General features: G+C 52.3%; 1 protein-coding gene across 15 annotated transcripts in view; it reads right to left on the bottom strand.

Moving 5' to 3' along the window:
• Positions 1–3,539: 3,539 nt before the first annotated feature.
• The window catches only part of NCAM1 (neural cell adhesion molecule 1), a 315,822-nt gene continuing 291,686 nt past the window's right edge, over positions 3,540–27,675 (bottom strand). For 5 of the 15 annotated variants that reach the window (XM_058289255.2, XM_058289257.2, XM_058289263.1 and 2 more), the window contains 6 exons: positions 24,278–24,402; positions 20,508–20,685; positions 10,889–11,096; positions 9,778–9,894; positions 8,055–8,861; positions 3,540–6,717 (listed from right to left, as the gene is read on the bottom strand). In XM_058289255.2, coding sequence (XP_058145238.1) covers positions 6,597–6,717; positions 8,055–8,861; positions 9,778–9,894; positions 10,889–11,096; positions 20,508–20,685; positions 24,278–24,402 — 1,556 coding nt within the window. In that variant the 3' untranslated portion in view covers positions 3,540–6,596. Of the gene's footprint in view, positions 6,718–8,054; positions 8,862–9,777; positions 9,895–10,888; positions 11,097–20,507; positions 20,689–24,277; positions 24,403–27,675 lie in introns of all 15 variants that reach the window. The other 10 variants (XM_058289260.1, XM_058289256.2, XM_058289262.2 and 7 more) reach the window with 3 other exon arrangements.

Genomic DNA, 27,675 nt, shown 5'->3' with positions numbered 1-27,675 from the left:
CGAGCGGTGTCCATGCATGCCAGCCGGCGAATCAGGTGGGTACAAGTTCCGGTAAGGAAACGGGAAGAGAGGGTACTGCAGAAAGGAGACCCCACCCCTCCCACGCTCGGCCCACAGGGGGGCTGCCAATGGAAGGGGAGGAGTTTCTGAATTAGCGTTTAGTTGTCTTTTTTCTGGATCTATAATCTTTTCCTTGGTGATCTCACCAAGCCTCGGGCTTTTGATGTAAGCTGGATGCCAGCAGCACCTCTGTGTCTCTCCGGTCGGAACCTCCCGAAAACCTCAGTCTCAAATACCCACAGCCACTCAGCACCTTCACCTGGGCATCCACAGGCATCTTACACTTAAAATGGGCAGAACCAAACTCGGCATCCTCCACGTCTGCTCCTCCTTTTAGAAAGTAAAGGTCAGCTCCATCCTTTCAATTGTTTTGGCCCCAAGTCTGGAAGTCCCCTTGATGCCTTTCTCAGACTCACAGCCTACCCATTACCCAGCGTGCTGGCTTTACCTGCAGAATGCGTCCAGGCTCTGGCCAATGCCCACCCCTCCCCTGGAACTGGTTTGGTCCAAATACGTCACCTGGACATTGCCTCCCAATTTGCATTCTTTCTTCTCCTGGCTCTTCTGTGGTCTGCCCTCCACCCAGCAGCCAGCGGTATCATTTTAACTCTGAAGTCACACCCTGCCAGGCCTCTGCTCAAAATCTTCTTTTGGCTTCCCATTGCACTTGAAGAAAAAGCCAAACTTCTCACAATGGCCTCCAAAACCCTATGTGACCTGACTGCCGGTCCCCCTGACTCCTCCCCTCCCACGCCCCTTGCTCTCTGCTCCGCCACACGGGTCTCCGTGCTCTTCCTGACATGCCGAGCTCCCCCGTCAGGACCATGGGCCAGTGCCCAAGGGCCTCTTCCTTCAGAGAGCTGCACGGTCCAGTCCTCTCCTCTTCTGGGCCACTGCTCACATGCCACCTTTTGGAGAAGACTTCTTTCAGCACTCTACACGAAAGAGTGATAGGGATACCCCGACCGCACCCCCAGCACTCCTTAACCCTCTCATCCGGAAGGACCGTAACTCTTATCATTCTCTGATTCAGCCTCGACAGGCTAAATCAGGCTGGAGTAACAAATCCCAGATTGAAGTGGCTTAAAACAATAAAGGTTTATCCAGTGGCATGCTGGAACCAGCCTGTCACAGCTCAAGAGAGTCAACTGCTAAAGTTTTAGGAAATTTGTGAGCTTGTTGTTAAAGACAGCCATTATTCAAAATTAAACTATATAAATGTACAATTAAATTATATTAAAAACAAAGGCAATACATATAAGAACTCATCACTTCTTAATTATTTTACTATATTTTACTGTTATTTCGTGCTTGAGGCTATGTCTCTTGTACCTGTATACTGGAAATACTGTATGAAGCACATCTCTACCTAACTCCCTGCCCAGTGACATGCTGAAATCAGCTATACTGGGAGAAGGACAGACAACTGAGATCAGTAAATGTTACAAATCAGGGCTTGATTGATGTATCTTTTTTTTTTTTGGTGCTTGTTCTAGAACTAAGAAAACAATGGGGAAAATATTTTTGATGCAGATCAAACTTAAAAAGTGTGCCATGTCTGCAGCTGTTACATGGGAATAACACAAACAATTAAGGCAGCGTGCCTCTAGTAATCAAAAACTTCTACCCAATTCAACAAAGCAATTGCTCACGCCGTTGATGAGTCGGTGAAGTTCTGGCATATGTCTTCGTTGTTTGGCTTTCATCTTAATCATTACCACAAACACATATCTCAACCAACATTCATGGTGGAACTACATTCATTCAACAATGGCAACCAGAGGTCGGTTATGGATAGAAGAGGATGGATATAAGGGTTTGGCAAAAATAAATCAAAGCCTTCTGTGGGTATCCATTGGATGCATGGTATTTCAATATAGGATAATGTATACCCTCTTATTTGTAAGCAGTAGCCTTTGTATCAATGAAGTTTTTAGGAAACATACCTATTCCCACGCTACGTCCATGCATTCCTGTCCCCTCCTCCACAGAGCTGGCTGTTAGACCTCCACCAGCCCACCACTGGGTGCATTTGTCATGCACACGCCAAGTCTGTCATGGGCCACCTGGACTAGACTGATGGTGGGGTTGAGGGAGATGCCTGCTGGCCATCAAATCTTCTGCCTAGAAGTGACGTTCACATTCTCTGCTCACACTCCATTGACTGAAGTCACATGGCCGCGACTATTTGCAAGAGGGCAGAGAAGTGCAATCCTGCTGCATGCCGGGAGGAGGAAAAGGAGCTGAGGAATATTTGTGAATAACCCTAATGACCACCACAGCAGATGAGGTATGTATGTGTTTACTGTCTGCCCCTTTCCCATTATTTGAATGCAAGTTCCGCCAGAGCTGTTTTGTTTACTGCTGTTTTACAAGCACCTCAGAGACGGTCAATAAAATAAGTAATCTGAGAGAAGACTAGCTTGTAGGAGGAAGGCTCTGGAAGCAAGCCCTCACGGATCAACAGAGACGTGATCATTTCATGTTTTCTCAAAAGCTTGGGAAGTGCTGTGTTTTTCTTTATCTCTGTCTACACCATCGTGTGCATCTAGAAATTTGCAGCACAGGAAATTGCATAGACGCATGTGACTCTATCTCATTACAACAGGCTCTAGGGCCAGTGCAGGGACACATCTGGGAAGGAGTGGCAGACAACACCCCATGGGAAGGCTCTCCTCACCCAAGGTTGGTATGAGGGTGAGGCAAATGAGTAACCTAGGGTGCAAAATGTAAAGGGTGCAGTGCTACCTCACTTGCCTCACCCTCATCTCAGCCCCGAGATTAGGTCTTCTCCAGGAGCTCTCCATTCCACAGTCAAACAGACAACTCAAACTATGGCATGGCTTCTTCCAGACACAGACAGTGTTACAGGTAAGAGAATTTCGAGCTGAGGCAGAGTTTTCTTTGCTCAGAGACTCCAGTGTGAACTCCTGGGGCTGAATTATGGCTCTAATTGCAGAGATGTCTGACAAAGTAATAGGGGGGAGGTGTCATCGATTCTAGAAAAAGCCTCGTGTGTCTACCTCCTTGTGGGAGCTTGGGGCTCAGGCAGTGACTTTCTTCTAGTTGGGTCTGAAGGGATCCCACATGTGGTATGCCATCACTCCCTTTTTGCTGTATGTCCGATACAGAGAAGGCTCCCCCTTTTGCTGTACGTCCAATACCCAGAAGGTTCCACACTTCATAGATCCTGCTTCACTTATTAACCAGTACCTCTCTCTATTAGCTAGGCATTTCCTGTTTGTCAAAAGAGGAAACCGAGTCTCGGGGAGATTGAGTAACTCCCACAGTCCACCAGAAATGACAAAGCAGGACAGAATGGTCCTTCTAAAGCAGGACTCCTCTATTACCCCGTGAGGAAAACGAGATCGTCATTCAGGTACTATGACGTTGCTCCGTCAGAGCACGGCATCCCCACGTGTGCGTCCCATGACACACCCTCACCGAATTGAAATAAATCCCCGTTTGACCATAACAGCTTTTTTTTTTCTTTCCATTTTTATTGAACACAAGTATTCTGACAGAATGCAAAGTCAAAATTCTCAGTTAGTACTCAGTATTTACACCAGTGGGAATGGAACGAAGGTGGTATTGGTGTTTCACTCAGTAAAAAGTTTTATAACAAGAGAGAAGGGCCCTGGAGCCGGGGATGCTGGCGAGGGAGATGAATGGAGGTTTGAAAACCACCGTCCAGACAGACAGCCAAAGTGAAAACCCGGGATTCAGAAGGCTCCATAGAAAAGTGTGAAAACGGAGTCCCACTGCCACAGCTGCACTAGGTTTGCGAAGGCCCTTCAGGATTGGGAGAGCCTGCACTGGCACCCCAGCGCCCCACGAGCCAGTCTCGCCATGCTGTTATTTATTCCTGTGACTACATATGTGTGGCACAAACACACATAGACGCACGGACGTCAGAGAGTGGTCGAGCTGACCCCTCCTTCAAAAAATCATAACAGGGAAGTTATAAGCCTTTATCTCTTAACATAAAAGGTAGAAAACATCTTGAAAATAAAAAGGGACTCCCTCTTTGATTTCAGAGAAAGCATTGCTCTTCGGTTTTGTTTTTTAAAGAAGGGGAAGCTCATGCGTGCTGACACAAACCTACGTGTCGTGGGAGCGGCGCAGGCCGAAAGGTGGGCGGGGTGTGGGTTCTGGCTGGCGGCGGGGCCGGGGTTCGGGCGGTGGGGGGCCGCTGCCCTGGCGGGCTGAGGCTCACCCAGCTCTTCCTAAGCATCCGAACTGCGAGCTGTTTGCCGCGCCGCCATCACCTGGAGCGTCACGCAGTCTGGAGGAGGAATGGCATGGGCTTGGCCTCGTTGGCCAGAGCCGTGAGCCTCACAGATGAGGGATGGTTCCACCGAACGCCACCCGCTCCTCGCTGGGGCGTGGGAAGGCCGCCCCCCACCCCGCTGGGTCCTCCACGGCTCCGATGCCGGACTCGCCCTTCTGCTGGCGTTCTAAGAACTCTCTTCACTTGACTGTTTCCTAAAGGCCTGCGTATTTGAACCACAGGTTTGTGCAAGCCTAGAATCAAGAGGCCAGGGCTGTGCATACTGGAATCCTCCATTTCCAACCCCAGGAGCTGAGAAAATGCAAAAATAACCCCACATTTAGCAAATGACAAGACCATTATTTTTCACAGTTTGAAATTATAGTTCTAGCATTGCCACTGATCAGACTGCAGAATTGTCAGGACATGGGCGTGTGTGGCCCACTGAATGGACTCGGGCAGTCTTGCCACCCAACTTCTCGCTGTTTTGTACCCTAGGAAAGGAACGCATGCCAGAGTACTGATTTCTCTTTACTTATCATCTTCATCACCGCCATCCTTTTTTAAATTTCATTTTGTTTGTTTAAAGGCTTCAATTCCTTGTAAGAGTTATTTTTTCCTGAATATTTTTTTTCTGAACTATCTGCTATACCTTCCACAACCAAACTATGTTGAAGTTTTATTTCAATACTATGACAAAAACACGTTTCACACTAAAATAGTCACGCATCCACAGTGCACAAGCTTGCAGGTCTAAAGTAGAATGAGAAAAAAAAAAAAGCAAAATTTCTATACAGAGGGCTGGCTTTTCCCTTCTCCCCCCTCCCATCCCCCTTAAATTCTCTGTACTTTCCCCCCACTTGGTTTCCAATCCAGGAAAGTTGTGTTGTGACTCAAGACAGCAGGTTTCTTTCTTGCTTCTTTTATTTCTACAAATGCTGCCTAAGTGAACAGAAGGCCGATGTTACTTTACTTCAACAGATTCCCAAAAAAAGACACTAATTCCCTGAAGCACACATGGTCTTCCGCTCAAATCTAGATTCTGGGCTCAAAAAGAAATTGTATGCATATATTTTATTTGGCTTTCGACAAAAAGGGGATGTTTGGGGTAAAAAAAAAAGTGTGTCCACCAAGACCAGCCCCAACTATACAATCGCTGCTTCATTCAACAAAGCCTCGCGAGGCCTCCAAAACCAAGGCCTGGTGCACCTGGCGAGCAGGTCCCCTTCACAGACGCGGGCAGGTGGCGCATCGGCAAGTGGTCTAATGCCCAAGAGCAACAGAGCCCAAAACCGAAAGGCAGAGCCGTTCCAGAACGAGGAGGCTTTTCACCTGAGTTGGACACAGGCGAGAATTTTAAATCAGATGGGGGAAAGAGCCACTGTAAACAATCATAGTTTATAAAGTTGTCCCGTGCAAAAGCAAGCCTGTGACAAGCCTACCCACCTCTAGGCGGTGTTACTTAAGAAAAAAAAAAGAAAAAAGAAAAAAGGCAGCTATTTTATATGGATAGTTAAACACAACCAAAGTCAAGCATTTGTCAATTTGTAAACACTGGAAAGCAAAGACAAAGGAAAGAAAAGGGGGTAAAAAAAAAAAAAAAAAGAACAGAAAAGAAAAAGAAAGAAAAAGAAGTCCAAATACTGCAAATTGAAATCTACTCCCAGAAGCTGTAATTTGGCATTCTTCCTACAAAACAAGAGTCTACGTGGGAATTGAATTCAGCTAGAAAGGGTGACACACTTTGCATACTGAACAAATACAAAGTGAACAGAAATTATAACTTATTTACGAGGTTTTACAGAGTTCAAACTTGACTGAAAAGTATAAAAATAAACTGTGGACTTTGTTCATTCGGTAGTCTTAGTGCCTGAAAGTATTTCTCTGAAACTGGTCTGTGCCAAACGGGTAACATCAAGTGTGGTCTTTCTGAACCTAGATTTATTCTGAGCTTCCTAGATTCTTAATTTGGGGTCCTTTTGTTTGATTTTTAAATGGTTTCAGGGAACAGAGTGTCCTAGTTTGGCTGTGGGTTTAACCTTTTTGTCTCATTTTCTTATAACAAAGGGACCCTTTCTATAAACCTACAAAAAGGAGATCCCATGCCCATGTTTATCTGTGTCGTGTTTTTTTTTTCTTTTTTTTTTTAAAGGCAAAAGACACTAGAGGAGTGAGATGTGTGTGTGCGCGTGTCTGCGTGTGGTACTGGAAATGCTCTGGTGAAGTCGTGTCACTTTGTCTCGATCTCTGCGTGCCGGGTCACCCATCATGCTTTGCTCTCGTTCTCCTTTGTCTGTGTGGCATCGTTGGGGACCGTCTTGGCTTCGGCTGGCGCTGCCTTCGTCTCCGTCTCCTGGCATCCCGACTTTGCTTCTATTGCGCCCTTCCTGCGGAGAATCAGGACAATGACACCTCTGAGCCCACAGTCTGAAGCCACCTCACCCAGTCTGAGCAGCAGCCCCCCACCCACTACAGGGCGGAGTCACCTGGGAACCCCCGCATCGCAGTGCCCGTGTCGTGGCCCCAGCGATTCTGATTTAACTGGTCTGTGGTGGGGTCCAGACACGCTCGGTCACTCAGGTGCCTCTGCAGTGCAGCCGAGGTTGAGGGCCACTGAGTCAGAGCGACGCGTCCCATCCCCACCCTCCACCGTGGCCGGGGGCTCTGCCTTTGCCTGGGGTCATGGAAGGGGGCAGCGGGGGCAGCCCCTTCTTCACCCTGACCAGCTGGAGCAGCAGCAGCTCAGCTTGGAAGAAATGAGGCCTGCTGGGCGGGGGCCCCAGGACCGGCCCCGGGGGACCCCTCTGCCAACACCCTGCCTCCCCTGTTGTGCATTTCGTGAGGAGGCACCTATGGCTTGCCTGGGTAGTGAGAAAATCCTTTTTGTTACTGAGGCAGGTTTTGGGGGGAATCTGGTGAGAGGGCAGAGCAGGCCCTCTTGCTCCAGGGGCGCCAGAGCCCTTTACTTCCTGCCACTGGGATCAGGCCTTCCCGGGGAGGCTCGTGCAGCTCTCAGTGGGAGCATGGCAGCAACCCTGGGGGCAGCCACTGGAGCTACCCAAACCTGCTGCCTCCTGCCTCCAGCAGGCCTGGGAACAAGAAGCTGGCCCACGGGTGCACCCGGGCGGGGATACACCCCAGCCTCGGTGGGGCGCACCGCTGCACTGTGCACTGCGTTTAAGAAACCTGCAGGACTGAGGACCTCCCCCCAGCTTAGAGACCCAGAGCCCTCGGGGTGCTTGGGAGTGGGGAAGGAGTGTGGGCATCTTGGTTGGAAGGCGGCAGAACCTTCAGAGCCATCCTCTCTGAACATGGCCTGGGGTCTCCCTCTTTCCTCCCTGAGTAACGGTGCCCTTCTCGGGGGCACTCAGCCTGACTCTGATCTCACGCTGTCCACTGGCCCCAGGGGCCGACGAGAGCCCCGTGGCCTCCTGGGCTGGCTCCCCCACGCTGCGCTTATCAGTGGCCCTACTGCAAGGCCTGCCCGGGAAACAGAAGCCCCCACTAGGCGAAGGCCGAAGCCATCGGCACAGCCCGATCAGCACGCAAGAGGCTGCTGGCCAGGGCCCCGCTGCCTGGCCCGTACTCCCGGCCTCTCCCAGCCCCTGAGAGTGTCTCGGAGAAGCCCTGGTCGGTCTGAAGTCACAGCTAACAAGGAGGACACAGCACAGCACAAACAGCACCACGACACCACCCGACGACAGCGGACACAGAGAGGCCGTACTCGGTCTTTGCTGGCGCAGGCGAGACAGAGCTGTCTGCAGTGGAAGGAGCAAGCTCAGGGGCTTGTCCACTGGCCCCAGCGGCCGGAGCAGGAGAGCCCAGGGCTGCAAAAACATCCTTTGCAAGGTCAATATCTGGGGTCTTGAAGTTCCCTTCGTCCATTTTAAAGTCCTCGCCCTGGGAAGGGTTTGTGGCGCTGGCGGAGGCAGCCTCGCTCTTCGGGCTAGCAAGGGCCGTGGCTGCCTCGGCCGCCGGGCTCTTCGCGGCGCCGGGCTGGGCGGGCTCCGGATCCGGGCCTTTGGTGCTGGGAGCCTCCTGCTTGGCTTGGGGGGCTTCTGTGGCAGGGGCCGCCGCCGCTGCTAGGGGACTGGCTGGCCCGGCTGGGGCGGGGGCCGGCTTGCTCACAGCGGGGGCCTTGGGGACCTCGCCCGCCCCGGGAGGGGCGCTGGGGCTGAGGACGGCCCCCTGGTTAGCTAGGACGCTAGAGGACAAATTGCTCGAAGCAGGGGCCGAGGCCGGCGTGTCGCTCAGGTCAACGAGGGGGGCGACCTTAGGGGCCGGAGCTGGGGGAGGGGATGCGGCAGAGGCGCCTGGCCCCTTGGAGGGGGTGGCCTGGCCGGCGGGCACAGAGTTTGAGTCAGGCATGGCCGTGACCTGGGGGGCGGTACTGGAGGTCAGGGTGGTGGTCTCACTGGTGGGGCTGTTCTGAGCAGTGGCAAAGGTTTCGGTGATAGTGTCAGAGTTAGTGGTGATGGTGGTGACAGAAGGCAGCATGTCCTCGACAGTGGCTGAGGTGTCGGCAGGCAGCCTGTGGGGAGGACAGGAAGTAGAAGAGAATAGACAATGAAGCTGAGACGTGACGGGGAAGCAGGGGCAGAGGGGCCGAAGCCCCGGGGTGGCTGCGGGGCGGGCACGTGGTTGAGCACACGCAGGGACACAGGCCCACAGAGACGAGGACGCCAGGGAAAGCACACGCCCAGGCGGGCAGAAGAGGACACAGGAGACGACAGACACGCGGCCGGCGGGCCCCTCTCCCCTGCGGGCCCCCTCCGGCTCGCTCGTGGCCCCCTGGCCCTGAAGCCTGCCTGGGCCCGTCTGGTCGGCTCAGGGGCCCCCAGCAGTGCCACTGGGTCGCGGGGGGACAGGTGGGAGTGAGGCGGATGAGGAGAGCTCTGGACGCTCCCCGAGAGCTGCAGGTCCTTCTAGCCCCAGCATTTGGGGTTCCATGACACTCCAGTCCCTCCAAACCCACAGCACCCACAGCACCCACGGCACCCATGGACCCACGGCCAGGCGGCGTTGCTACCACAGCTGCTCAGGGTCCCCCAGGGCCCCCGAGGCTTCCGAGATCAGGAGGGCTGGCGGACTTTTACTGGGTCCCCAATTCCCCTCACCCTCTTGGGGAAGAAAATAGAGAACCTAGAATTCTAGCAAATCCGTAAACGGAACCTACTAAGCTTCTTACAATGAGGTTTTACCTCAAAAGCCATTTCCAGGTGTGTGTGTGATGTGAAAGCAGAACCTGGGAGTCCCCACTTTTCCAAAGAGCCCTTTCAGGGGGCTGCACAGTTGCCCCCAAATAAAAGCAAGCGCGCCTTCCTGAGCCCTCCAGGGAGGGCAGGGGACCAGGCGTGGCTCAGTCTGCGGCTCTGGCCTGCCGGGGGGGGGGGGGGCGCGCGGAGGTGGTGAGGGCCGTGCTGCGGCAGTAGCCCCCGCCCACGTACTCGGGCTCCGTCAGCGGCGTGGTCTCGTTGGGCTCCGTGTGCTTCCCTCCGTCGTGGTTGGGGGTCCGCTCCTCCTCAGTTCGCACCTCCACGATGGGCTCCTTGGACTCGTCTTTCCTGTGGAGAGAGTCCTGCCGGTCGGCTCCCTGGGTGGGGGCTTCTTCCCCGGGACGCCAGCCACAGCTCAGGGCACCAGGCCTTGCCCCGGGGCTGGCGGGTGGGCAGGGGGGCCTCCGCAGGCAGCCAGCAGGGGCTCAGGGCTCCCCTTCCTAGCTGTGTAGCCCTAGCATCTGATTCACTCACCCCGGTTCTCAGTTTCCTCATCTGTAAAATGGGGACAAATAGTATTTATCTCACCTAGTTAGGAGACTCAAGTGGGATGATGTATTCAGTGTTCAGCACAGTGAATGGCACAGTGAAGTGCTCAAATTACCTGTACGTTATGTATGTGTGCGTATACATGGGCACACGTGTGTGGTGGGGGGGGCATTTTATTTCCTTGCCTCTGCCCACTCTGCTTGCTCCAGCTCAACCCTGCCCAGTGACATCTGTGAGGGCTCCTGCTAATCGGCTCAGGTCTGTTTCTCCACAGACGCTGGCGAGGACAGCATCTGGAGTGTCAGCTCCACGAAGGCCAGGATTTTCACCTGTTTCGTTCAGTTGTACCCTAGTGCCTGAGAACACTTCCTCAGCGTACTAGCTGTCTGATACGTACCTGTTGAATGATGAATGAATGACTGATGAATGAATGAATGACAGCCTAGTGCTGGGCTCCCTCCATTCCAGCTCCTATCTGGGCTTAGCTCTGACAGTTGGTCTTGTTTTTGTCTATGCAGATATTTGCAGACCCTGGTGAGATTCTAATGCACTGGATTTGGGGGGGGCCCCCGAATCTGTTTGTTAAACAGGTGCCTCCAAAGACCATGCTTTGGGGAGCACTGCTTTAGTGCTTTGTTCCCCTTGGTGCTTCTAAGTGGGGAAGGCGAAGCTGAGAAAAAGGTCATCATAAGCCCCAGCTCATGGCTCGGTGGGGGCACGGGTGCTGGGCCCCCGGGGCTGGGGCAAGAGCCCAGGCCCCCCGTCCTGGGTGGGGTGGGCAGGTGGTACTCACGAGAAGGCGGCTTTGCCCTCCTCCATGTCCTTGCCCTTGGCGCCGGGCCCAGCTTTCCCACACAGGTTGACGGCGATGCACATGAGCAGGCCACACTTGTTCAGGAAGTAGCAGGTGATGTCCACAACCACCAGGAGCAGGACAAAGACGACAATGAGGATGCCCACGATGGCCCCGGTGCTCAGGCTGGACGTGGGGCTGCCGTTCGCTGGGGTGGGAGGGAGAGAGATGCCGCCTGTTGGCTACCAGGTGCGCTCGAGAATCCCTGGACCCCGCATCTGGGGGTGGGCAGGACCCAGGGATGCAGAGGCTCTGCAGCCACGTCCGGGCCCTTTCCCTGGGGCCTTTCTATGTCCAGGTATTGGGACAACAGGGTCTCCCTATAGTAGAAGAGGAAGGGATGACAGCCTCATCCATAGACCAGGAGGCAGGGGATGAGACGTCTACAAGTCAGGGTGAGAGAAGGGCCTGGGAGCCTGTCTCCACCTCTGCCCTCAGCTTCTGAGCCTCCCCAGGCCCCCCTCAGCTGGTCTCCCATGCGCCCCAGGAACACATCCAGCCAGCCAGTCAGTGTCTGAAGACACTGGCCGGGGGACAGTTGGAGGGCCCTGCTGGGAATTCCCAGGCCAGGGGAAAGGGCTAATGGCTTGCAGGAGGGCAGCAGCCACTGGTTTCAGGCTGGGCTGTCCTGGGAGCAGCCAGGAGGAGGGTCCCAAACGGGGTGGCAGAGGGTTCTAGGGGCTTCCTTTGGGCTCATGGTGACCCAGGCACAACGGGATCCCTGATATACAACCCTACTGCCTGCCCCCTCTTTAGGAAGGGTCCCTAGGCACCCGAGGTTAGACCACGGTGGATCCCTGGTCTACCCATCTTCACTGCACCCCGGGAAGATGAATGAGGTCCAGGTGACCCTGGAGACAGGGAGCGTCCCCAGTCTTGATGGGCGAGGCCAAGGGTCTGGGAATACTCACCATCCGGGAGCTCAGGCCTGCTTGGGTTAGACTTCAGGCAAATCAGCAGACTCACCCAGAGATGCACACCCACACGGCCAGACACGTGCCCAGCAAGACGGACACACATTCGCACGCTCGAGCGGTACCTGGCACCCCAGTTCTGCCTGGGCTCATCTCGGAGGACCCTGTCTTTCTACCTTACTCCCCTGGTGTCCATCACCCCCCTGGCTGCGGGCTCCTGACGGTATCACAGAGGATCCCTGGCTCAGCTCCGTGGGCCCCCTGGAGCTTATCTGCACGGCCGTGACGGGTCTACTTGTCAACCTCTTGGTCATCACCACCAGTGTCTGGAGACAAGAGGTCATGGGGGAGAGAGACCTCTGGGGGCTGCTGCATGGAGGCCAAGGTGGAAATGATGACTACACTGAAACTTGGGCATTTTAGATTCTTGCAAGGACTTGGTTCCAGAACTGGCGCCACCAGACCTGAAGCTGCTAGTGCCCTCAGCATCACAAAGGGCAGCTGGCTGGAGGCGGGGGCTGGGGGCCACCACTGCCTGGGTCTCTGCCCCCACCTGGCTCCATACCCTGCCCTTTTGAAGAGTGCCCGAGCCAGGCCCAGCAGCCTGCCAGCTGCAGATCACAGCAGGGAGTGGACGGGCATGAAACTCGGGGTAACTGGCACCAGAGACAGGCCACCCATTTTTCTCTTTTTTTGTGTGTGTGGTCTGCCTTCCTGGGGGTCTCCTCCCTCTGTCCAGGGATTTCTGTCAGCCCCGGGGGTCTTGAGTGGCAGTCCCATGTCACTGGTCCTTATTTTGAACTTCAATTCTGAGATGGCCACTCACAACCTATTCCCTGGCACCCCGGCATGGCTGGGCCTGAGCTGGAGGCGACCCCCCGGCCTGCAGACACTTTTGGCCCTTTGGGGCCTTCATCTTGGCTCTCCACCTCCCCGCCTCGGGCTCTCTGCTCTGAAGGGCTCAGCCCGTTCCCCTGAGGAGGCCCTGAGTCTGGCAAAGGACTCTGGCTTCTGTTTCTGGGTTTTGGGGGCAGAAGCTGCTGCTGGTCTGTGGGTCATCTTCTCAGCAGCCGCGAATGCAGAAGTGGTGGTGTGGTCTCACGAGAACAGAGCCATCCTTTCTACTTCCCCATGGTCCTCTCACTTTCCACTCAAAACACAAAGGAAGAGATGCGGGTCCTCACCCTCCTGATATGGGGAGTCTTTCTGACCTTGGGCTCTCTGTCCCCTGACCCTGGCCTCTAGCCACTGCAGTCTCCTGATGTCAGCATCTGATGGGTGTTAAGTGTCTGCTTCCTGAAGAAGGAGCCTAGAAAGCATTTTCATGGGGAGAGGGAGAATGTTTCTGTTTTGGACTCATTGACACTAGCGCACCACAGTTTATATGTGAACATGGTTTTGTGGGACTAATCTACCTCTCAGGAGGAAAAACAAACACTTGCAAAGCTGCTCTCTGCGTAGGGGAGACCAGCTGCTGCAACACCTCCTGCCCCGGCTCCCTCAGACCCAGCCGGAGGCCTGTGCTGGCGCCAAAGGCCACACACCACGAGCACGTTCGGGGAAGGGCCGCAGGAGAAGACTCTCAGCTGTGGCAGCCGGAGCTTTAGGGCCGGGGTCTCTCATTTCATCTGATGGAATGTTCGAATTCTTTGTCCTGGCCCAAAAGGCCTGACATGTCACATCTCATGGCACTGTCCCCCTCATCTGCCGGGCCCCCGCCAGCTGGCCTTCGCTGTACCTGCAGAGCGTGCCCAGCGCCGCCCTGCCGCAGGGCCTTACTCATCTCCTGGCCTGCAACGCTCTGTCCACAGCTACCCAGGGCAGGCGGGTTGCTGGCCTGCAGGCCTCAGCTCAAATGCCACCGCCCCTCATCTCTTGCGGAGCGAGGCGCCTTCACCTGACGCCCACACCACTACCCTGTCTTCATCTCCCCTTGCCACCACCTGCCATTTCCTGTTTATCCACACACTTATCATCGAGACGGTCCTCACAGGTCCCCCTTCGTCTTAGGTCTCTCCAGCGTCCACGAAGGTCCTGACTCACAGTTAGTGCCCCCAAAATATTTGTTGAGCAATAGGATGCATGTTTAGCCTGCAATGGAGATGCTGTCTCCAAATATTTACAGGTGTGTCACAGGAAAGCAGCAGTTATCTTATTCCATGTGGGACCAGTGGATGGGAAATGGGTGGTGGTGGGGGTGACAGATTTCTGCTCTCTGTGAAGAAGGACTAACCAACAGAGCTGGGCAGACCTAGCGGGGCTGCTGGGCAGGGGAGCTGCCCGTGCCGCAGGCACTCGAGCAGAGGCTGGACTCGCCTTGGCAGGGATGTGTTCAGAGCCTGGATGAGGCTCCTGCATGGGGGAGGGCCTTGGGTGGAGGATGCCTTCAAGTCCTTGACAGTTATGAGCCCCTTATCCCAGGCAGTCGTCAGGCATAGAATCCCTAACGTCAGTCGCCGCCTTGGTATGCACCAAGGCCTTCTCCTCCAAAGATGACAACGCTCTGGAGGTCCCATCCTTAATGGATGATGCTTGTGCTTTTATTTTTCCATGGAAAAGAAATAACTTTTAGCTCAATGTTTCTCCACCTACTGCAGAATTCCTGGGGTACTTGGTTGAAAATTCAGAGTCTAGGGCTCCCCAGTTCTACTGAATGAGAGTCTCTGGGGGTGAGGCCCAGGAATCAGGATTCGGATGAGCACTCCAGGTGAGTCTGCACCTAGCATTGGAGGCCTACCAGCTGCCCCACAAGGATGAACTGCGCAGGCTCATCTGGTGACCTTGACCTTGACGCAAGGGACAGGTTGGGAGAAAGCAAAGGCCACCCCTAAAGGAAGAGTGACCACCCAGGTCACTGCTGCTAAGAGTCTGGGCTTCTAGAGGGAGTGCACTGCTCCTCAAGCTGGTGGGAAGATGTTGGTAGCTTTTGCAAGAGAAGCTATAAATAAGGGAAATCCCCGGCGACAGAAGAAAGGGTGTTCAAGTCAAGCCAACACTCATTATCTCCTGGATACTAGAGAACTGTTTAGTCCGAGAAAGTCAGAAGGACAAAAGTTATCTCCTGCATCGAATGTAACATTTATAAGAGACCAAAAGCAAAATGTCCCAGGGTCTGTCTCTGCTCTGCTCTTCTCCCTGATGCAGGGAGAATGCATCCACAGACCATGGTGCGAAGGATGCATCTCGGGAGCTCTTCCTAGACAGCTTCTGAGGTCAGAGCCGCCCCTGCACAGTGAGATCAGGAAGTGGGGCAGTCCATATCCTGGGGTTCCTAGCGTGGGAGAGGCAGCTAACTTGCCCTAAGGCTGAGACCCAAGTCTGCCCACTTTCTTAAGTGCCTTAATAAGGGAGACGATTCTCACATTTTGCAGATTTGTGATGGCCCGAGTAGTGCCACAGGACGCTGGTGTGGCAGATGTGGCCCCCACCCCCACACGCTATCGCCCACTCAGAACTGTCCAGCTGGGGTTTGGGTTGCTAGCAGACCTCTTACACATGTGTTTGCTGCTTCTGGCATCTGCTCCCAAGGGCTCGGGGTGTCCAACTAAGTGTGATTTAGGCAGAATAGAGTTTGCCAAAGGGAATCTTCTTTTGTATTCTCTTTTTCACAAGATTACTCTGAGCCACCCCTGTTAAGGAGAGTCCAGGGAGCTGTGACATCAGGGGACCTTGTTACGCAGAGTTGCATCTGTATCTGCATCTGGTGGCCCTAGTGGAACCACCTCACCTGTTCTGCCAAAGCACGCCCTCCCCACCTGCCCTCCCCCACCTCCTGGGACCTACGCAAGTCCAAGGAGGAATCACCCCTCAAAATCTTAGGATGGCTGAGAAAATCATATTGCTTCTCATCAGAAAGTATTTCCTTTGGCTAGAATTCCAGTCACCAGGCTCTGAGCTCGGGAGCCCATTAAAATGGCTCTCTAGGTAATCAGAGTTATCCAGGGACACGTGAGGTGGGGAGAAAGGACTTTGGACACTTTGCAGAACGCACAATTATCAAATAAAAGCAAACCATGCTGGTGAGGTCACGTGAGCTATTATTTCCTTTAATAATGCAAAGGAGGAAACGTCGTAAGGCCTCGCTGACCACCTACACGACATTGTTAGCGTTCTTAGTAGTAGAAAAAGGTGATCCAAACCTGAGGTATAAATAGTCCAAAAATGAGCGGGAACCCTGGGGTCTGTGGAGTGTGGACAGCATGAAAAAGGCAGAGTGGGGGGTGGCTGGGCAGGATGGGGTCACACTCCTGCCAGGCTGAGGCCTGCAGCCCCCCTCTCTCCCCTTCCCCCTCCAACACTGTCCCCGGGGTATGTCTGAATGGGAGCGTGGCAGTGACCCCAGGTCGCTGGAGCTGAGGCCTTCCTGGGGGTGTGGAGGGGACAGAGCTGGGCCACTCTAAGGGCCAGGTCTTCCAAGGTCCCTCCAGAAACACTGACACTGCCCCTCGCCTGTGCGTGGAAACCCGAGCCGGGCCCTCGTGGGGAAAATGCACACACCTGCTGCCCACGATGACAGCTGGGAGCCGGCAGGACAGTGTCCCCAGCGTGACGGCGGGCCTCTCGCTGCCCTCCCTACAGGCTCTCGCCAACTGATGGGTGACTCTTATGGCCAAGCCAGGGGGTGCCGCAGCCCTCCCCTGCCCCTCTGCCCTGTGCCTCAGAGCTGTGCCTGCTGCTGCTGCCTGGTCCAGGGGAGGTGAGGGACTCGGGGGAGAGGCTCTCGGTGGACTGGAAGGTGGGCCGGGGCCACAGGCAGCCTCAGCATCTGCGTGTGCCTCGCCCTGCATGTGCCTCCCTGCCACGACCCTGCGAGCGCAGGTGTGCGCCAACCTGGGAGAGCACTGCCCCGCGGGCCAGCGTGGGGCTATTTGGGTCTCCAAAGGGAAAGGCCCTACGTGGTAGGCCAGTCTTCACACATTAAAAAATAATAGAAAAAACGAAAGAAAACCAAAAAGAACAGAATCAAACTTCTGTGGAGATGCTCAGAGATGAGAAACGTGGGATGACAGGTGAGCACAGTGTGGGGCACTCTGACTCACGAGCACGTCCCCCTCCAGGGACACACACACGGGGTCTCGGTGCAGCATCTTAACATACCCCACTTCCTCTCCGGGGTTCTCCCCCACAGCAGAGAGGAAGGTCTGGCTTTGCAGGAATTTTCAAAATGTCCCTCAACTAAATGACCAGTAGGTAGGGCAGAGCGTCCGGCAAGCACTGGCAGACTGGCCGCGTGCTAGTCAACTCCTACTCCAGGGCCAGGCAGTGTGGGGTGGCCCATCCTCCCCACTCTGCTCTGCCGAGCACACGCCGGGAAGCGTGTGGCTCACGCCTGGCTCACAGCGGCTGCTTCAAGCTGGCGGGCTGACACGCGCAGCGACCACGTGGGCCTCCGCCAGGCCCTGACCCCAGGACACGGGGGCTCTGGGCTGCCCTGTGACCGGCTGCCGGGCGGCACGTGCATCGCCCAGCCTGGGAGATGAGCTGGGCATGGCGCAGCTCGGCCCCGTCCGCAGCGACCGCGTCGGGTGCCGGTCTGAGATGCCAGGACTGAAGCACCTCCCGGAACAGGCCATCAGCCCCAGAAAACATCCAGCATGTCCAGTGGGCAACAGGGTGACTTAAGTGTGTCATCGTGTCAGCAAAATACTCGCGTGAATCATCCAGGCAGGGCTCTCTCAACATAATCACTTAAAGGAAAGCAAAGCCGAATGTTTATTGAAGGGTGGAGGGGGGGCATGGAGTTATCAGGAGGGGGTTTGTGGTTGGTTTTATGCACATTTGGGAACGTGCTTAGAAATCTTTCTCTGCTACATCATTTTTAGGTAAGAACAAAAATATCCAACAAGTAGCAGATATGCCGAAACTTCCCTGTAAACCTAGCGTGTGGCTTTTTGTGGATTTTTTAGTCGTGTTTAAGGAGCCCTCTAGTCACTTTTTACTGTCATTAAAGAGGGAGGAAAGTCCTCATTAAGTGACACAAAAGTCTCTATGCATGGCAAAATGTGGAGGTGAAGCCGTTTTCCAATTGCAAGACCTTCCTCTGGGCACAGAAGGCTCCGTCTGCGGCCGTGGCCGTGGCGGTCCTGACCGCTCTCCGAGGGGGTACTAAGCTTTCTCACAGAGCTGGGCTTGGGAGCAGATTCGTTTTCCCATTCCTAACAGAGCAACAGGAGAGTCACTGCAGAGAAAAGCAATGAGACAAACGTGTAGGACGTGGAGGGGCTGCCCAAGGTTGCTGCAGGTGCCAGGCAAGGGGTCCCCAGAGAGAATGTGGTTGTTGAGAACAAATGTGGCAGTGGGGGATGTCCGAGTGACGTCCGAGGTGGCATGAGTGACGACACACACAGGAAGGGGAGGGGGAAGGAGGAAAGAGAAGGCAGAGACAGAAACAGAGAAAAAAAATAGATAAAAAGAAAAAAAAATTGGTCAAATAGAGGAAACGCAAGAATCCAAGGTTAATTTAATTTAGTGAATTAAACTGACAAAGGTTAGAGAAGAGTTCAGTGCGGTATCAACACCATAAGGCCAGTTCAGAAGCTCAGCAATGCCAGAAGCAGCACAGCGGGGTTAATTGGGGGGTGAGGGGTCAGCGAGCAAATGAAACTAAAGTGAGAGAACAGAAGCCTCCACGATAAACTACAGGAGTTTGATTAGGAGAGGGTTACCTTCAACTAAGGCACAGCCTCTCAGATGCAGCCAGCCTGTCTAGTCTACAGGGCTCTACGGGAGTCGTCTAGGTTGTTCTGTTCACGGAGCGGCAGAGATGCATGTGACCGCTGCACTACACATAGACAAACTGTGCACAAGGGAAGGCAATCACCTTTCCAGAGAGAAATCAGGCTTTTCTTTCTATGGCACAGTCCCACCCACCTAGAACACTGTTCAAGAGAATCTAGTTCTGCACTCGTCGCCTACCGCCACCGTATTGTGTACGCTGCAGGTCAGAGTTTTACTTGCAGATCCTGCTACAGTGGCCAGAAAACATCAGCTGAGCACAGAGCCACTCCGAGACACCTTCTAACCCTGAGACAGTAGAGTCACAGAAATTGTGGGTGTAATGAGTATCCTCCACTCATCCCCGGGTTAACTGGGCACTGGACAATGATGAGGGGCCCTGGCATCTCCAGCAGGCACGACTCTGGAGGTCAAGGTTGCCCTAGAATTCCTGTCCCTGACACACAGCCCCCGCACCCCAGGAGCTGAGGCTGCCGGCGGCGCGCACCACGGCGAGGCCTGCCTCTGGAGTCTCACCCCGGAGGAAACCGATGCTCTGAGGAGCCCGTCTCGCTGCCAAGCCTCACATTTTCCCAGCCACTTACACTGGACTGTCAGGGTCAAGGGAAAACTGACCAAAGAAGACAAAGAGAGAAGAGGCTGGGGAGCACAATTAAGCAGCAGTGGGGGCACTCTTTTCTGTTCTGTCTGTGAGCCTGGCCTTCGTCCCTGCCACAGGATGGTGCCTGCAGAGACCTGACCCTGCCAGCGAGCCTTCCCGACATCACAGGGGTGGTGATCAATCGATGCCTCGGATCTCGGGCTTTTCAAAAAGTTGTCTGCCCACTCGCTGGAAGCCCCACCCGGATTCCTCAGACACACACATTCGTGCACAGACAATCGCCCATCAGGAGCCACGCACTGATCTCCTGTTCCGTTGTTGCCTTAGCCCCGCAGTCACGTGGCCCTGGCAGCGGGTGGCCTGCATCCTTTGGCCTGTCTCCCCCCCACGGGAGGTGCGATCGTGACAACGGAGCCAAGCAACAGGGGCAGGTGGACATGGCGAGGGGACCCGACCACGGCCACCGGGACAGCGGAGCATCTTCCTACCACTGGACACGCAGAGAGTTTACGGGGCCCCTTCCAGCAGGCTGTCGCTTTAGATTCCAGCCCTTCCCTCCTCCTTGCCGTTGGCATTTGGCTGGTCTGGAAAAGCTGAGAGCAATGCTGAGGTCTCTTTCTGCGCAGAGGGATTTGGTCATTGAGGAGATTGGCCAATAGTGGAAAGGGGGCTGGGCCGGAAAGCAGAACTCTCACTTTATTCCCAGCTTAAGCTGCCTCTCCTAGAACTGCTCCCATCGCTGTCCCTAGCAGACTGGATTGCCTTCAACTGACGGCGCCTTTCAGCGTCTTGTTCTGTTTCAAGTGATTCAACTGAATCTGTTTCAGTCGAGAGGCCCTTGGCCGACAGGATTTGTAACTAACAGGGGACCCTCTCTTCCTTCTCTTGGGCTCGCCACAGAGAAGACATTGGGACCATGGTTGTGCAGGGAAAGCAAGCATCAGACAGAGAGCGCTCAAAACAGCGACATGGTCCTTGTGCAGATGGCAGGTAAGGTCTCACAAAGGGATCCTTACTCAACCAGCTTCCAAGGCCAGGCTGAAGCTGGGGCTTTTCCCATCTGGGGGTCCCGTGGATGGATTTGGCTGAAGTCCATCAAGGACCTGTTCCCCAGGATGCCTGGCCAAGCTTCCCAGGGGTACAGTTCATCTCAACCCACTGCACAGATAGGTACTAAGCTTTGCATGGGAACCGATCATGAGGATGGCTGGAAGCAAGCAAGTTGTCAGGGTCATTCAGGCACATTAGGAGGTGCGGCACTGTGCATTAATTCAAAGCGGGAAACTAACAGAAAGCAGAGCGGTCATACCTGGGATGGCTGTGGGCTGGGCCGAGGTCCTGAACACAAAATGAGCCGCCTTGGATTTTCCCTGCTGGTTCTCAGCCACCACGTAGACCTCATACTCGGCGTTCCACTCCAGGGCCTTGAGCATGACATGGTCACTGCCCGACGGGAGCCTGATCTCCGGTTTCCACTCAGAGGAGAGCTTCTGGGAGAAACCGGCAAGAAGGACACAAGACACCAGAGAGCTTTAGGTACAAATGCAGGTGAGACCAGCTAACAGGCAGCTCTTAAGGGAGCTGACCACGGTTGGTGCAAAACAATAAAAATAGGAAGCAATAAGAGGTGGTCTTTACTCTTGCTTGAGAAATCCGAAGAACTGGGCACATCAGGAGGTCAAGTGCGTGAACCTGCAAATACCAACATTAGCAGTTGCCAGTGGGGCATCTGGGCCAATCCCTCAAAGTTCCATTACCCTTTGGGTGTGTGGGGTTTGTCCCTAAACGTCCATGGTGGGCACATACACATATGATGTGCCAGAAGAATAATAACACGCAGTTATTGTCGTGCTCACAGTCTGGTGTGTGAATCAGCTCCCTGATACATGAACTTTATATGGATTCTGGAGGTTTTGTTAAAAATAAAAAATGACCATTTACTGAGCACCTACTATGTGCCAGGCACTGTAAAGACTCTGCACGCATTTTCTCTGTATCCTCCCAGGAGCCCTGTGAAGGGTCTTGTCAGGCCCTTACTAAACCCGATGAAGGGGAAGAGAAAGAAGTTAGGTAACTCCCCAAAGTCACCCAGGCAGTCAAGGTTGCAGCCAAGCTTGAGCCCAAAGCCTGTGCTCTTTCCTTTTCAGAACAGGGAGCTCAACACACATCTGTTGAAGGGAACTGGGATTTTCCATTCCATGCAGGGTGACACAATCTCTGTGGCTGTAGAGATACCGGGGGCGTCTCAGCTGCAAATTCTGCGCTCAGGGCCAATACTGGGGTGCAGGGAAGGCTACACCCAGCCCAGCACAGCACTGCCTGGGTGTGACTGCAGTATGAAGCTGGTCTTAAGGTGCCTCTTTTCGCTCCTCGAAAGTTCTTTCTTATTATCTCCTGCACAGTCGCCAATGGGTCTGACCCTGGGTGGGAGTTTGTAAAGCCATTGTTAGGCACCCATCTCCCTAAAACAATCGTTGTGGAAGAAGATTTGAAAACTTCCTGGGAATGTCAGTTGATTTTGCCATTGCACAGACCATCTCTTCACAGTGTTTGACCTCTTTAGAAGGCATCTGCTCCCAGGTGTATGCTGGGCACACAAGGTTTGACGGGTGTTTACCGAAGGAAGGGGAGAAAATGCTAGTTCAGGGAGATGGTCAAGCATCTGCCCCATGGCTGAGCAGGATGAAAGTCTGTCTTATGGCAATACAATTTTCCTAGGCACAATGATTGGCACCAGCCAAAGAGATACCTTTAGGAATGCGACAGAGCTCACTCCACAGCTTGTGACTTTTAGGGGCAAAGCAACGAGAAGGGGATTGCCCATTTCTTTAGAGTCCAAGCAGGAAACCTGGCTGTTAGCCTATGTGCACATCACTATGTGACCCTGTTTTAATTTAAGCCAAAGAAATTAAGTTGCCTGCCTTTTCTCTACTTTCTCTATCTTCCTTGTCAAATGTAATTACAAAAGAGACACCCAGAACATAAAGCAAATATTTAATATAGCAAATATTATACAATGATGTATATTAAGACTATGCAATAATATGTAATAATCATATTTAGTAAACAAAAGTTTTTAAAGTAAAAGAGAGAAGATGGTTACGGCTGTTGAAATTGAATGTATCTCAGGGGCATCAAATGCCTTTTTTTTTTTTTTTTTGAGGTAGCTGGGGCTGGAGATTGAAAATGGAGATTGTATGGGGGTAGCTGGTACTCAACCAAGCCACACTGGCTTCCCTGAGTTGGTTTTATTGCTTGTTTTTTTTTTTTTCTTCCAGGAGGCCCAGGGAACCAAACCTGGGACTTCCCGTGTGGTAGGTGGCTGCTCAATGCCTTGAGCTACATGCCCTCCCTTGATGGTCTATTAATGCAGACTTGCCTGGCGTGGCAGCTTCAGTGGCTCCCCTGGGAACCTGACATCTGGGGTGGCCTCTGTGTGGGAGGGATTTCCAGCCCACGCCTGCCTCTTAGTAGTCTTTATAATAGGGACCAGTTATAGGGTCTCCAAGTAGCAGGCATATTTCAGGCTCTTTATGTACATTATGACTAATCTTTACAACAGCTCGATGAGCTAGACATTTTATTCCTATCATACATGTGTAGAAATTGAGGCTCTGGAATATTGTGTGATTTATCTCAGGTCATGCGCTGCTAAGTGGCAAAGCCGGGATTTGATCCCATGCCTGGTTCTAAACCCATGTTCTGTCCACTCAGCTTAACATTGGCCAGAGGCATCCCACCCGAGAGTGCTGTCTGCTGCTGGTGGGGTCCATGGGCCCCCTGTCCAGTCTCTGCACCCTCCTTGGCTGTGGGAAGCCACAGGGACCCGTCATGCAGTGGTACCTCCAGGCTGGGCCTTCGGGGAATCACCTGAGACTTGTCCTACTGTCAGGTTCACACCTGCCCTTGCAGTTTAGAGGGAGAGAGGCTGAGTGGATTGACAGGTCTTGTCCACCGGCTGAGAAGTATGCTTGGGGGTTCTGGACTGGTCTAAAGCTCCATAAACCTAAACAGGTCAGGACTTCTGACTTGTTACGGCAATGGTGCTGATGGAAAGGCAGGGTGGTTTAAGTCAAAGTCCTGCAAAAGCCTTTTTTGTTGTTGCTATTTGAAGAAAGAAAGAAAACTGCTTTCTGGTTCATTATTTTCTACTACAAAGAAACCCAAGCAAGAGGCTTGGCTCTCAGATATTGTCTCTAACTCTTGCAGCAATTGGTTGTAGTTGAAAATGGCCAAGTGTCATTCTGAAAGAGAGTGTGATGCTCAAATTTGGGGTTTGGGGATGGAAGGGGGAATGATGGGAACCTTAGATGGGTGGCAAGCTGGACCAGGATGAAAAAGCCCATTGAAATTCAAAAAACCATTATTCTTGGGGGACGTGTTGGTATGGGTATGATATATTTATTAAATAACATACAGAAGAGTGTGGGCTTAGTAAGGGGTCCGGGGTTTTCACCTGACTGGCAAAGGGGTCCATGGAGGAAAAAAAGGTGAAAAATCCCTGGCTTAGAGGGAGGCCACCGTGAGCCAGGACCAGAACGCTCAGGTGGAGGCGTAGGAGCAGGTGGAGGGAGCTCGGCAGGCAGCAGAGGCCCGTCCCTTCCGTCGGGTGGGCGTGGATTCAAACCCTGGCTCACCCAGCGGTGAGGCAGGCAGCCAGCGAGCGCCGTTAGCCCCTGTTGCTTCCTCTAAATGAGGACAGTCGTAAGACCTACTCCACACGTAATTGCACGGCCTTCACGTAGCGCCTGGCACAAAATACCCGCCACGTCAAAAGGAGCTGATAATAGTTGATATCAAAGAGTACAGAGTAACTGTCAAAGAGCTCTGCAAAAAAACGTCAAGGAACAGAAAAAAATCAATCGGGGTTTAAGTTTGCCACCACGATGACTTTCGAGGTTTTAAAATGGTCCCAGGGTAGACCTGGCCTGCCAGGTACAGGTCAGTCCTGGAACTCCAGGAGTCCCCTGAGGGACAGATCGAGTCTGTCCTGGCCCCGCCCAGCTGGGCTGTTTTGGCCTAACAAAGATGGCTTGAGGGCTGCAGGGCTCAGGGAAGGGTGGAAGGAGGGCCACTCACCGCGCGGTACTTGACTAGGTAGTGTCTGATGGGGGAGCCGCCGTCGTCCTGCTTGATCAGGTTCACCTTGATAGAGTTGCCATCCTCTCCCATCTGTCCTTCGAGCTTTGGCGCACTGGGTTCCCCTGAAACAGCCAGTTAATTCATGTGAAATTTTCAGCCACGAGCCGAGACTCCAATCCATCAGATTGGGATGTGGTGGTGGGGTGGGGCTGGCCTCTTGATTTCTCAAAAATTCAAATGGTTAAAAAAGCAATAAATAGAAAACTTAGAATTCCGGTTGGAGGCTTCTGACTTAACCCTAACTGAGACTGCCTTTTAGGACTGCTGTGGGAAATACCCTATCTGCATAGACCTTTTACCACTTCAGAAATAGGCTCTCCGCCCTGTTCTTGCATTGCATTTTCAGCTGCTCTGTACATTGCTGGTTAACTTTTATAAGCGTGATATACTTTGAGGAACAGCATGAGAACTGGGAAAACCTAAGTGTTTGAGTAGAAAACATACACCCATGAAATGATTTTTCAAAGGGGCCCAGTTTCTTCCCTGGATACATGACTGCCCACAGAGGAGGTCCGATCCCTAATGAATGGTGCTGTGTCCTTGGGACCAGCTTTTCAGGAATTGTTTTATTACTTAGATTCATTTCTTTTAAAAAGCACATGCTTCTGATTGGGATGAAATAAAGCACACTTTGCTATCGAGTTTGCCGAGTGTCTCCTGTGTTTACGGCCAACTAACTGAGTGTGATCATCCCTGGCACCCTGCATTAAAGGAACCATCAGTAAGCTCTTTTTTGTGTGAAAGGAAGAAGGAAAAAATGTCTTTTGTATTTCTCAGCAGAAAAAAGCTGATGTTTCCCTCTATTTGCCGTATATGCTCAGCTTGCAGCCCTGTGAATCCAAGATCGAGAAGCAAGATGATTTTAAGTGATAAACTACCAGGGTGGGGCTGGCTCTTCTGGGAGCAAGATACTGATTTACTTTAAGAGAAACTATTACATGAGTATGTATGGAAAGCAAGGAGGTGAGAGAACTTTCCATGTGAAGTGCTAACATGAAGATCTAACACACTTGGGAATCCTGTACTCCCCACCAGAGCTCTCTATTTCATGGCCTCAGCTAAGGAACTTGCAGAGGCTATAAACAGTTACCTTCTACTTGGGCAGCCTTGGTTTGCTCTCTAGAAGTAATTAAGGAAAATAAAAACGAATGAAAAGACAAATAGGCTCTAAGCAAAGATTTGTCCTATGTTTATGCCATGATCTAGCTACTAGCCAACTAGCCAGTGGAAAATATTTAGCATTTTGGTTTAGAGGATGTCAAGGTATGCAGGGGTTTCAAATACTTTTGCATTATTCTAAGTCTTAGATTACAATTTAACTTTGTCTAAATCATTACAAATACCCAGGACTAAAAAGAAACTCAAACGCGTTAGGCATGTATTTTTACGTAGGGTAGGTGTGTACTCACTGATACTGAACACACGGAAGTAGAAGGCACAGTCAGACTTGAGAAATTCTATTCTCTGGCTGGATCAGGGTGACCAGCTCAACCGAGTTTGCCTGGGACTTCCCAGGTATTAGCCCTGAAAGTCCCATGCCCCGGGAAACCCCTCAGTCCCGGGCAAACAGGGATGGTTGGTGATCCTAGACTGGATGGAAATGGACATGAATCAGGACAACTTTCTCCACTCAGAAACACAACTCTGACTCTGATGGATGGTCAAGCCACCTGGAGAAGGATGGGGCTTTCGTCAAGTGGCATCAGTGGCCCTTCTGGCACGCCCACCAAGGCAAGGATCCAGTCCATTCTCCAAGGCATAAAGAGGAGTCCACAGGGGCCGCTCTGGCTGTGACTTTCTTACTACTTCCTCTTGGAACCGAACAGTTTGGGTTTCCAAGGCTGAGTCAATACTACAACTTTCTCTGAGCTCTACTTTGTTTTGGGGGGGAAGGGAGATATCGATGAAGAAGGCATTCTCCCTGATGCTGTTTAGAAGATGTCTTTAAAACTGAGTGCGAAGGATGCCACGGTAGCCTGCAGTCTGTGTGCTTGCCTTTGACAAGTCACTGCTTCTGTCTCCACATTTGCAAAGTATGGGCACTGGACTAGCTGCTCTCCAGGGCTCCTGCAAGCTCTGACATCACTGTGACAGTCATCAGACCTTTGCCATTTCTTATGCCTTATGGAAGGCAGACCACAAATACAAGATAGAGGTTCACCTAATTTCAGGGAGATGCACCCCAAGAGCAACAATTCAATATCTCCAAGGCACAAAGTTGTCAGAGAAACAGACCAGTTTTAGAGTTGCCTTACAAAAATCCATCTTCAAAAAGAGAACCATCTTTTCAAAGACACATGAACAAAAATCTCTCCAAGGAACCCCTGCAGAAACCATTAACTCTAAAGAAAGTACTCCCTTAGCTTCGAATTTGTTTCAGAAAAAATATCATTGGAATCACAGAGAACCAGTAAATGCTCCACAAGAATTGGAACACTGTCACAGCCTATTGTTTCCCTGAGTTGCCACCATGCTACCTTGATATGTGTGCATTATTTTTTTCATAGAATTTGGAACATTTAACATTATGTCATATTCAGGTATATCATTTAGAGCCCTTTAAACAGGATTTATTCAAACAGATGCATATTAAGTACCTATTAGGTAGAGGATAGTCTGTTCGGTACTGAAGTTTTAAAGGCAGATAAGATACATTCCTTTGCTAAATGAAAAAAGGTAATTAAGATAAATTTTTAAAAAACAGTGTGGCCCTTGGTCTGAAACATAATCCCCTATGACAGTGTTGCTAAAGGAATCTCATATTCAGCTAACATTTTACAGGCTCTGGCCACTTTTGTGGCCATAGAACTTGCTATAAGTGCATAGAGATGTAGGGAGAGTAATACTGGTTTAATCTATTGCCTTACTGATTGTCAAATGCTTAGTGTGGCTCTTTTTTAAAAGATTAGAAATGGGGTTAAAGACATGCTTTCCTAAGCTGTCTTAGTAAGGGAGGCTCCAGCTCTGGCTGGAAAGGGTGGGCTGGGGCAGAAGAAATTGGGCCTTGGCATTTAGGGGGCTCACTGCTTTACTGAACACATTAGCAGAGGAAATTATTTAGAGGGTTCCAATGTGCACTCTGTTCTGAGATGGCCACCGCGACTGAAGTCATTATGGGTAATTTCAGAAAAACCAATATTGTAATTATTTGTAAATGTTGGTTTGCAATTCAGCAGGAATTGGCAGGTTGCTCCAAGAAAACCCCTGGGGTTAATTATACCCTCTGATTTTAGCTTCAGTCATGAGTCAAAAATGTTCCCCCCAAATATTTTTATGTAAAGACTAAACCAGCAGTACCTTAAAAATATGCCCTGACAATAACAAGTATGAAATAT

This window comes from Dasypus novemcinctus, chromosome 27, assembly GCF_030445035.2.
Source record: "Dasypus novemcinctus isolate mDasNov1 chromosome 27, mDasNov1.1.hap2, whole genome shotgun sequence".
In the NCBI taxonomy this organism is placed as follows: Eukaryota; Metazoa; Chordata; class Mammalia; order Cingulata; family Dasypodidae; genus Dasypus; species Dasypus novemcinctus.
Note: the sequence above shows the minus strand (reverse complement) of the source record. Positions and strands in the feature narration are given on the sequence as shown.